Genomic DNA, 11929 nt, shown 5'->3' with positions numbered 1-11929 from the left:
CTTAGTAATTTTCCTTGCATGTAAAAATTATATTAAAAAAGGATAAATGTACTTATTTAAATTGTTCCAAGTGGATAAGACATCAATCATCACTGAAAACACAATTTTGAATTAGCATTGTCCAGTATAGAATAATTAAAGAACTGTTAAAGAAAAATACATGGGCTACAGATTTTTTTATTATTATTATTTTAAGGTCGGTGCTGGAACTTTGCATTAATGAGCTAATAGATTTAAAGTGACAGTTGCCAAACTTAGAAAGAAGTTTATGAGTTTTTTTATTTTACTAACATGTACGTTGCATATATGATCATGACTTTAGTTTCCAGAAAAAACCCCCAAAAAGAAAATAATTTAATTACATTTACAGCGACAAGCTTTAATTATTACAACCAATAAATATCAGGTGTTAGTACCTTTGCATTCCTATTATTTGACCAAGAAAGAATAAAAAAAGTTCATTGAATCACACAAAACACAAAAGAGTTGGCCAAAAGTAGCCCACTTTAATCCCCATGAGTTAATTTTTGTTTGAGTGGATCTTAGTTGAAACACACCTCTGCTCAAATGTTTTAGTTGCGACAGGATGTAGGGAGAAATAATGTGACATTTACAAATGTGAATCACAACACAAGGCCTGCGGTATGTACACTGGGTCTGTGTTACAAGAAATCAGTTCATCAGTAGTTTATGCATTTCTATAGCACAGAATGAACATATGCAGGAAAAACGGGAAACAGAATTTGTGGTCAGCAGTACAAATTGAGTAATGGGCTTGTAAAACCTAACCATAAATCAAGGTATTAATATTCATGATGGGCCAAGTTTGTGAATTCACTTCAGAAAATTGACATAGAAAGAGTAGAATAATAGAAAAACAGACATACAACAAATTACAATATAGTTTTTTACTTGCATTTGAAACTCAAATATGGTGCAATATATGTAATTTTTCTTTTGGTTCCTACAAATGTTTCCAGTTGCTGAACTTCCTATGTTTTGGCAGGTTTAAGTGCAATTTGGAGCTTGGTGATATTAAACCACAACACTGACAAACAGCAGAAACCCAGGAACTAATTGATAATATCAGAAACTGTAATTCTTCTGCCGATTGTGAACGTGGGAAATTTCTGGGTCGTCATACTTGGCCTCTGCTTGTAGGAACCCTGAGATTGTGTTAGTGTGAGGAAAAAAAAAAACAGGGAGCTACCACATGATGTTAACACAAAATGTCCTCTGATAACTACATCATCACTAAACTTCAATGCATCCTCCAGACAAATCTACTAGTGTTTGCATTCAACATGTTTGCTCTATTACAAATAATTCTTTCAATATTTAACAAAGACATTTAAATACTGAGTTCCCGCTACAATACATTTCTCTTTTTAACCCCGTTTCCCCCAGTTTATGTCTGGAAATATGACACGAACACACCTCGACTAAAAGGAGAGCCCGTAGATGGATGACGCGGGTCCACCTGATATCCAGGCTACCACTGGCTGGATATAAAAATGGATGTTGCTGGTCACTTGAGTAAGAAGAGCTTATGTCCACCAGGCCTCACTGCTGAGAGGCTGCCATAATGCTTTAGTTTTAGTGGGAAGAACATGGGAGTGTGCCATAATTGAACAGATGCAACAAAGTATGGAACAGACGCCAACCTGGAGAATTATTTATATCAACAAGGAAAGAAAAGCACAGCAGCTGCCAAAAAAATAATCTAAGAAAGAAAAAAAATCTCATAACGTTGAAAAAACAAAAAAAACCCAACATTGCTACGGTGCTGCCCCAGAGCAAGCCGAAGCACCACTGCAGACATATTAACTCAAAAATATAAAAAAAGGACCATGCATTAAAAGAGTGCTTCTGATTTCCTGTTTCCTCCTCCATCTCTCACCTAGGAAACGTGTCCATCGAAACAGCACTCAGAGTTCCCCTCCGTTAGCTTACTTCCTGTTGGCTCAGCCACTTTCAGCTGACTAATAACATGGTGGAGGTGATTTCTAATACACTGGGCCTGGGGCTTCGTCCTGAGGAAAACGTGAGTGGAGGAGTGTCTCCATGTAGGAAACGTAGCCGCTGCTTGGTGTGTAGCTGTCGGCCATGTGCTGTGGTGGTGGTGGCTGCGGTGGTGGTGGTGAGGAGGACGACGGAACAGACAGGAAAGGGTCAGAGTTCAAAGTGGCCTGAAAAGGGATGGGCTGCTGAGTCAGCGGAGGGTTGGAGACCGGAGGGGGTTCAGCGAGGTTGTTGCCTGTGTCCATTGGGGTCTCTGCGTCCGTCTGAAAGCTGCTGACGGGAGTGGGGGCTTCCTGATTGGTAGTAGGAGTCATGGAGGGAGGCTCCATGGTTGGTTGAGTGGTAATACTGTGATTCTGCTGTGCTGGTGCTGAAAGTGGAACCGGGGTGTTAGGCCCAGCTGAGCTGGAGGGCAGCCGGCGGCGCTTCGCTGCTTGAGCTTCATCAGCTGGGCGAACTTCCTCCTGTGGGGTAGGTAAAGCCTGGAAGCAGACAGAAAAACACACAGAAAACTTCATCAGGTTGAAGTAAGTCATCTTCACCACATTTTTATATCTCTGCGCTTCCATTCACGTGTGCTCGATCCCAGGAAGCTTTCACACAAACAAAAGGTAAATTTCCACAACAGGAACCTTTTTCAGGAACCAGAGTAGCATTTAATCCCGACTGCAGTCTTTCCTCTTGCCTCACAAGCAATAAAACACTGAAATCACCAGTGACAGAATCATCACTAAACTTTTGGCTTTTGATTTGTCAACTCAGTGGCTGAGAGGTCAAAGCTGCTGAAGTCGGAGGAGTTTCTGCAGATGCAATTGTTTTAGGACTCCGCACTCACATTGAAACTGCTATGGAAAATAGAAGAAAAGGCAATCCAGATCTCATTGTCAAAACGTGCGTTAAGTGTTAATTTGGGTCCTTGGAACAGCATGAAGCAAGTCCACAGTCCACCTAGAGTCTTTGAAATAACCTGAAATCTAAGAGTGGTTTAGACCAGATAAAAGAAGAAACTAAGAGTACCAAACAGAATCTATGACACAGACCTAATGCGCTAATCAAAGAGCAACAATAAAAAAGGCAGAGAAAATGTGTAGAAAAGATGGACTGCGAAAATGTAATTGTTACTGATGATGATGATTAGGAGAATGAATGTGACGAGGAGGTGGAAACAACCAGTGGTGGTTGATAAAAATATTAAAGGAGCAAAGACTACATTTTTTTTATAGCATTTACAAAACAAGGAATATTGAACTAAAATAAATTTTAAAAATGTCTAGTAAAAAAAAAACAATTGTATAATGTAAAACCAATTTAAAGTCTAACTGTGGAACAAAACTACAGAAGGTTAAAATTTCATAAAATAAAATAACTGCTAAAGTTCAGTGGCCCAAAAGACACCTGAAGTTTGAATTTAAAAACATTAATAGTCTATGGTGCCCTGAGGTCTTCAAGAAGGCCACTCTACAGGCCGTAATAATAAAATTATATCTTGCTGTGCATTTTATTGCTTGTGCACACAGCAAGGAATTTGATACGAGTTTCACATCCTCGGCTTTCACATCCATTTAGATTTAAATGCCTGACGCTGACGATGTGAAGTACTTTGCATATAATCAGAAGACTGTTTTCTGAAAATCTGAGCAATCTGGGTGGTTTGTACAACAAAAGCAACCGTGTTGAATATGCAGAGCTGTAACTGTTTTTGATTTTAAAACCAATCATTTAAAAAGAATCTCAATATGATTTCTGTAATGCTGATTATTGCCAGGATTTTATGAACACTTTTATGTCAAATATAAAGGCCTCTACTGGCCAAACAAAGCATTCATTTACCAAACAAATGTTAGTATCAGATTATTTTCCAGTGTTTATGCTGAACGCTAAAATCAACGTTGAGTTCTGGTCAGGGCTGCTTAATGCTGTTTGCAATAATTTATCTGTTGGGGAACTATCAAATAAAGTAGAATTTGCAATGGAAATACTGCTTCAAACTTCCCTTTTAATTCGCAAACAGGAAAATCTGAGTTTAAGACTCATATGAGTGAGTATGGTGCAGCTTGCGACATCAACTAGTCATCTGTGAAAGACAGTAATGCAGGTTTGTTTTGCTTTCTGGCCATCACAAGCTTGGTTAAATAAAAAAGTAGACATTATAAGTGAGGTATGAGAACCACAGGACATTTGAACTCCAACATGGTAATGACTTCTTAAGCACAAGGGAGCCACACATGAATGCATTCGCGGTTTGGTGTCTCATTTGCTCTAAATGGACTTTAGTTAGACAAAAGTGGAGTTTGAGGGCAGCAGAAAGTAAAGTTTGAGTAAAATACTCACCAGTCGAGCTCTAACTCTTTTAGGTAATTCATGATCCAGCTGGAAGATCTCTGACTGTTTGAGCATCAGCTGACTTTGATCCTGAAACTCCACCTAAATGAAAGTGTTAAACAATGAATTAGTTGGAAATTTCAATCGTTTTTCCTTTTGTAAAACAGAAAATATTTGGGACCACTTTAACGTTGGGAAAACTGGTAATCATGAGAGGTTAAACTGGAACAAAATTGCCTTCATTGCACAACAAAGGGGTACACAGCGGGGAATAAATGACAGAGAGAAAATCAGATTGGTTCTGAGTAAAAATTCAAAGGTAAGCCAGGGAACCCAACCTGGGCCCATCTCAGTCAGCGCCACAACAATGGAACCGTCAACCAACATGTGCTGCTGTCAAATTATCCTTGACCATGGCATTGAACCAAAGCTGCTCACTGACTGGATCAGAGCCTCACTTAAGCTCCTTAAATATAAATGTAGATTTTAACAATATTCTGCAACAGAGGAAAAAGGTCAGGGTTGTGACTCTGGCTGCTTGAACAGCCGGAGGCTTGTTTTTCTTTCCTTTTGTTTTGTTTTGTTTTAGTTCAGTGCAAAAGCATGTCAAAAATACTAAATAAAAAATTTAATGATACAAGAATGACTCTGGTGGAGGTCATTTGGAAAACTGCAACAGCAATACTAACAGTAATAAAACACCTTTGAAAAGGTATTAACACCTTTGTGAACCTTTTTACATCTCATCACAAAGTGGAGAATAACTAATGTTGAAGCATTATGATAATTCAAAAGACTTTAAGCTGTAATTGCAAGGTAAGAAGGCTGGGTAAATATTGTCTTGGGGTGAATGCATATGCAAGTTGCTTTTCAGATTTATGGAAAGAAAATTAAAATTGCCATTCATCATTTTCACTAATATGCTCTATGTTAATAAGTCACAGAGTCACATAACATCTAGGTAAAACACATGAAGGTAAAGCGACAACATTTTAAAAATTGCAGAGGTGAAATCACAAGAGATACTTTAGAAATTATGCAAGTGATCAATGGAAAAAAAATATAAAAATCACCTCAGGTCCATATTTTTATTTGAGCAGCTGGAGACATCCACAACAATAAATGGGACGCAGAAAGAAAAATCAAGGCAAAATCTGGAGATTTTACATTTTTCTGCTAAACATGCATCTGTGTGTTTCTGCTTCCAAGTTAATTTGTGGATGTCCCTTTGTTTGTAAAAGTCCTAGAAATTACTTCACTTCCACATTCCCCCACTTTATAGAGCCATTGCATGTTCCACAACACATCTTAAATTTATTGTTACTGCAGTATCACTGTTGGCAAAGAATGACCTGGAGTGCAATAAGTTAGAATCTGAATGGATGGTCACTAAATAGCTAGCTGTGTCCTTAATATGTTTGGAGACATTTTAATGATGCATAAAAAGTTTGAGAAGGCCAATGGATCGGTTAGCTGTAACCAATAAGAGAGTACAGTCAAAACATCACGTCAAATCTGACACAAGCAACGTTCATTAAAATGCATTTGAAATGGAAATGATGAATGATTTTGTCCTTTAGAAGCTTGATAGACTTTATATGGATTCCACATTTGATATTCTAAAGCAGAAAGACAATCTAGTTTCCAAACAGAGGAACACTCAAATTTTTGTGTAGTTATCTCAAACCATATTGTTGTCATAACTTTGCCAATATTATTGCATGTCAAATGGACACTGCCCTCTTAGTACTGTGACATCAGCACTAAAAAGAAACCTATAACAAATCTAGACAGTGTTGCTTTTCAAAAAATAGTGCGATAAATATTTTAAGTTGCTTGATTACCTAGTACTAAGAATATGACCCCAGGAAGTGGGTAAAAATCTTTTCTACAGACATTTAAAAACTTGCAATATGCAATAACCACAGAGGAAACTTATTATTTATAGATCACATGAGCTTAATCTACCAACTGGTTTGCATAATGAAAGACCTGAATTTCTTATCAAGCCCCAGTGTATATTTGTGCACACAATACCATGTTATTTTAAATTTTTGTATTCAGTTATAAGATTTCCAACTGAATATGAAGCCTAAGCGTAAATTCAAACTGGAAGACTCTCTAGCCCCACCTGCATTATAAAATCGGCGCGTCCCGCTCATCATCGTCGACCTATCAATGCTGGACCAAGCTACGTCACGGCCAATCACCGACCAACTCCAGGTGATAAGGACCTCCATCCATGGCATCTTCCTCTTTCCAGCTGTGCTCAACCCACCTCCGCCCCTTCTCCACCACCGCTCTCCCGGCTCTCCAGGCATGCATCCTTCACCGACCTCCACCACCAGTGTCGGGCCCCGGGGGATAACATTCCTAACCAGCATCGGGAATGCTCATCCGAGCTTATTGCAATTCACAGCTCGATGTCCTCAGCCGGGGCCCAAGCGCCAAAGAACTTTAATTCATGTATGTCAATAAACCTTTTTAATCACTGTCTTTCTCCGTCCGAGTCTCTCCAGATTGAAATACTAGTTGTATATAACATATACAACTAGTATATTCAAGTTTTTTATTCTTTTACTAGATCAGTGTCTCATCTGCCAACCAGAGGAAGTGTGGAGTTGGCACTCAGGGCATCACACAGCAATGGGTCAATCTCCAAACCTGACCTATAAATTCTCCAAAATGCATCTGTGAGACTTTACCCTTCACTTTATTTCTAAATGTGACTGTGCAACAATTCTCGTGCAAGCATTTTTTGTTATAGTGATTGCTACAAATTCTGTGTACCCCCCCGTTCCTCTGTTCAGAAAGCAATATTTTAGCCAGTCACCTACAAAACCTTTTGTCTCACTTAAACCAGCTAACTGCGATTTGTCTGTGTCTGAACAGATGACTCAGGTTAACAGATTTCCCCTCACCTGGTAGAGCTTGTGGACATGCTCTTTGACAAAGGAAGCATTCAGGTTTTCATCATCCGGTGTACCGACCACAATCGGCTCCCCTGCATCAGGAGGACCGTTACGCAGACAGTCGTGACTCTGGAAGAGGAAGGACAAAGATGAGAGAACTGGAAGACGAATATAGGAGAAAAGCATTGAATTATAGAATTCTGCACGATTTCGTTCATAGTTCTAGTTTTACATCTGCAAGGGTTATCCTTATTTCCAGGCACTTACAGCTTAGCAAAAAGTTTGAACTTCTGAAATTCAAGGATAGTATTTAGCATTTTAAATTAGATTACTTGTATAGCTACGTTATGAATTCAACCTCCCTAGAAGCAAGTTTCAATAATTAAATTTTATTAAAGTACTGTTTCTTGCCATCTTTAAACAGCAAATATTAAAGGTTATCTATATTTATAAAGCGGAATACATTTTCTATAACTTCAGCCATTACTCAGTTGCTAGGATATATTTGTAGGCTTCGAAATGAAAATACCATACAGACTATAATCATAAGAATAGCTGCTTAGATCTATGGAAGAGGGGTCCTCCAAATTTTCATATAAATATTTCAGACAAAGAACTTTTCTGAGTACTCAGTCTACCTTCTATAGCCTATACCAAGTGGTTTGTACATCTAAGAACAAAAAGAAAAAAATTAGATGGGGAATAAAGGTCTGCAAATACAAATATTTTTCCACATCCTTTTTTCTCTATAGTTATTCAGACCCAGTAAATATTGAGATCAAATTCCAGACTGCATAACAACCCTGTTGGTGAAAACACTCACCATTATATTCTCTGGGTGCACGTTGTCACAGTATGACCCTTCTTCAAAGTTGACCTCGTAGAACGTCTGCGTTGCAATGCCAATGATGGTGCAGTGGTAGTACCAACTGTCGGATTTACGCCCAATCACCTTGAGGCCCAGGTCTAGGCCCTGAGGAGCAGGTTTAGGGGCTGCCCGAGGCTTCAGACAAAAACAAGACAAGAGTCAGGACTGGGACTCAGCAAGAGCAATGTCTGGGTTATTCTATAATTATTAATCATGTTCCGTCACTGGCATATGAAACCAAATATGAGTATCCTCATATAGAAGTAAAAGTAATATTTAATGCAAGTATTTCAATATTATCTTTTAAAAGGAGTTTGAGATGGGTTTATCCAATTGACATGACACCGGCCCCGCCTCCTTGCAGAAGTAGAGCTGTCCTCTGACAGGCCAACAGTTATTATGGCAGACTAACAGACCTCAATGTGTTACCCAAGACTTTTTATGAGTCATTTTTGCCTTATAGACCAACACTGAGGCAAAGACGGCAGGCAAGAAAATTCTCTAACTAGTCCTATGTCAGGTCTATGAGGTTATTAGCGGGAAATAACGGAGAAATCAACGATAAAACCCAAGAGGAAAAATGAAGGACACAAAGTGGTTGGATGTGAGTGTGAATGCTGTGGGACGCACTTTGCTTTGAGTAATTTACTCACCCATTATTATTACCCTGTATTATGACTTAAATAATACAGGCTTGTGAAAATCTGCCTTCAGGAAAATGCTTAGAAATAAACAGTAGTTTGAAACGGTGTTTAAATGCCAATATAGCAGTTAGCGCTGTCTGTTTTCATGCTGCCATAGAGCTACCGTTGGAATCTACACGCATAAAATCCAGCATAACTACCTTCACTTATTGATCTGGAAATTATTAGATGTTTAGCATTGTTGTTTTAATTTAACTGAGTTGTGTTTATTTGATGCTTAGCTGTCAGCCGTAAGTCGTTAGCATGGAGCCTGAGCCGTCAGCCGTAAGTCGTTAGCACGGAGCCTGAGCCGTCAGCCGTGAGTCGTTAGCATGGAGCTATCAGTAAGTGTCGTTAGAAAAATTGGGTTGTTTACTATCAGTTACCTTCGTGGTGCTGACTAACTTGGTAGTTTCCATCCATCAGTTTCATTCAGCTGGACGTGAGATGGGCTGTAGTCCATGATCCATTTCATGCGTTATTCCAGATTCCTTTTTGGTTTTGGAAATTTAATCAATTGTATTCCGTCCTCTACACGTTCTGGGTAACGGCTGTCGGGAATGAATATTACCCACTGACAACTGGGACCGTGATTATCTATTATTTTCCTCAAAATCTGTACTGTCAATATCGGAGTACTGTACTTTGAAAGCTGACAAGTGCCCTGAAATGATTGGGGGAGGACTGCTCTATGTCAGCATGGGGGTGGAGCCGGCGTCATGTCAATTCTGGGATTATCTTTATTACAACTTTCTTATGCCTATTTCTCTGTTTATAATAACTATAAGGTGATTCAGTTATTTAACTTCCTGGACTAGCTACTTTCTTTGCTGGTCCATAAAATGTTTTTAGCTTCTTCTAAAATATTTGCCATATTTAGCACAGTATATTGGATGAGTGTGACCAAGTCAGATTTTTAGTACAATGTGGCTGTATGTTTGTGGCAGGATTTACTACAAAATAAAAATAAAAGCAAAAAAAAGGCTAATAAAAGAAAAACATTGTATTGTACGCAAGTCTCAGAGGGCCAGATTTGTACCATTATTGAACTGCAGTCAGAGACCTCACAAAATAATTCCAAGGGCCATAAATGGCCCCCAGGTCACACTTTGAACATCCCTCATTTACACCAACGTAGCAGAAAAAGTGAAAAATGCAAACACACTGACCTTATTCACCTTATTCACCATCTGGATGCCCTTTTTATGTTTGTGGCAGGTGACTGACACCACGTAGGGCCAGTCTGCAGGCTTCATCACCACTCCTGCAATCTGGGCGCATGTGACATGGAAAGAGGTGGCACAGTTCTCATGTGTGCACTGGATGCAGGCGCCGCGGTTCGGACTGGGGTTTGTTGTGTGGCAGAATACACATTTCTGTAAAGACAAAAAGCAAACACTGAAACTTCAGTTCATCTTTAAACATAAAGACATACTCTTTTCAATGCTGAAAACTCAAATTCTACCACCCATATTGACCAATTTTCCTCTTTCCTATCACTTTCTTTTAATACTCTCCATTTATACTTTATTTGCAGCTATTTTAATATTCTATATTTAAGACTAAACACTTGTTTGTAACGTTAAATCCTAACATATTAAAGAACATTTAATATGTTAGGTTATTAAGTTTTGTGTGATTGAAAAACCACTATTCCCCCTATCCAACATGATTCCTTCAAATCAGTCACAATGAAATAAGTATTTAGGATTAGAAGAAATGACTGGACATTCTGGCAAGGGACTATATAGCAGCAGGATGACCAGGAGACGAGGCAGTCACTTGAAACTCTCTTGCCAAACCTCCACTTCCGTGTGCACTGCGTACAAAATCTCTTGGACCAGAGTAATCTGCAGCACTACAATTACAAGCAAGTTAAATTATGAGCAAAGGACTGAAGGACTTTTGAATTAGTATCTCTGGTGACCTAAATAACATCAATTGAACTCATAAAACAAACTTTACTCAAAGAGAAGAGGCATCACATCATCTGTTTAGATATATGTTAATTAAATACCAACACTAAATTGGGGCAGTTGAAAACATCTACAATCAGAAACATTCTGTCCTTTAAATTCCCTTTTCTGTCCCTGTTTTATATAGACCCTCCTTGAAAAAAATAAATGAAAATTAAAATGACTGAGCAGCCAGAGAACACAACTAATCAATGAAAGAATACATTTTTTTTTTTATCATCATGTCAATATTTCATTTTTGTTCCTGTGCAGGTCAGTTTGCCTCCTATGATTGCTACCAGCTAGCAGTTTTGAAACATCATGAAGGCGGTGATATAAAAGCAAACAGCAAAACTCAGCAGCAACATTAATTGTGTTGCAGCTTGCTGCTGAATGTTCATATTAAGTCAGCAAATAAGACAGTTCACTATATATCTCTTTAAAGTAAACTGCTGACTTTGGCTGCAAACAAGGCTATTCAATATCTATATAAAAATACATTTAAAGTGTGCGTTTTGTTGACTATGTGATTTTTGTGTCTTAAGTTTTTTGTAAGTTATGTCTCGAGAAAAAAATCCCCATGGGAAGCATGCCAACTACTTTGCCAACTGGACTACCAGGATCTGATAGCAACACTACTAACAACTTTGTCAAGATGTGATGTAATTGGTGTATATAAATTATAAACCTATTCCCCCCATCATAGTTTTGTTGGGAAAGATAGGCCACAATTACTGCAAAAAAGGCCCTTTGCTCCACTGAAATCGTATTATTTGGCAAAGGCATACATTTATTTACATATGACCTTCAGCAATCCCAAAGGGTTCCACCGTCAAGACTTTATGTCACGCTTCAATGCTGGTTAAGACACAGAACTTTATTACAGTTTTCATCCTAACCATTTGGAACGGCTCTTTTTATAATGAAAATATATTCCTGCATCAGCTTGAAGGTGTTTCTGACATTTGTCATTGTCAGAATGAATAACAAATCAATATTTACATCAGTTTTGCCTTTATTAATATATATTTTCCATTTTCATCTTCAAAATCTCTACAGAGCTGGAAACTTAATTAGTATTGTAAAAGTAAAGGTGAAGATAAATATCATATAAACAGCGTATGCCAAATCTTGCATGATCTAAACTTGCCTGTTGATTTACCCAGT

The 11929-nt window shown here is 38.3% G+C and overlaps 1 protein-coding gene across 2 annotated transcripts in view; it reads right to left on the bottom strand.

Moving 5' to 3' along the window:
* Window positions 1–261: 261 nt before the first annotated feature.
* Window positions 262–11929, bottom strand: part of kdm4b (lysine (K)-specific demethylase 4B) — a 52256-nt gene continuing 40588 nt past the window's right edge. For both annotated transcript variants that reach the window (XM_032572252.1, XM_032572253.1), the window contains exons 18-22: window positions 9977–10183; window positions 8080–8259; window positions 7266–7385; window positions 4354–4446; window positions 262–2504 (exon numbers count right to left, since the gene is read on the bottom strand). In XM_032572252.1, coding sequence (XP_032428143.1) covers window positions 2007–2504; window positions 4354–4446; window positions 7266–7385; window positions 8080–8259; window positions 9977–10183 — 1098 coding nt within the window. In that variant the 3' untranslated portion in view covers window positions 262–2006. The remainder of the gene's footprint in view (window positions 2505–4353; window positions 4447–7265; window positions 7386–8079; window positions 8260–9976; window positions 10184–11929) is intronic.

This window comes from Xiphophorus hellerii, chromosome 9 (assembly GCF_003331165.1).
Source record: "Xiphophorus hellerii strain 12219 chromosome 9, Xiphophorus_hellerii-4.1, whole genome shotgun sequence".
Classification (NCBI taxonomy): domain Eukaryota; kingdom Metazoa; phylum Chordata; class Actinopteri; order Cyprinodontiformes; family Poeciliidae; genus Xiphophorus; species Xiphophorus hellerii.
Note: the sequence above shows the minus strand (reverse complement) of the source record. Positions and strands in the feature narration are given on the sequence as shown.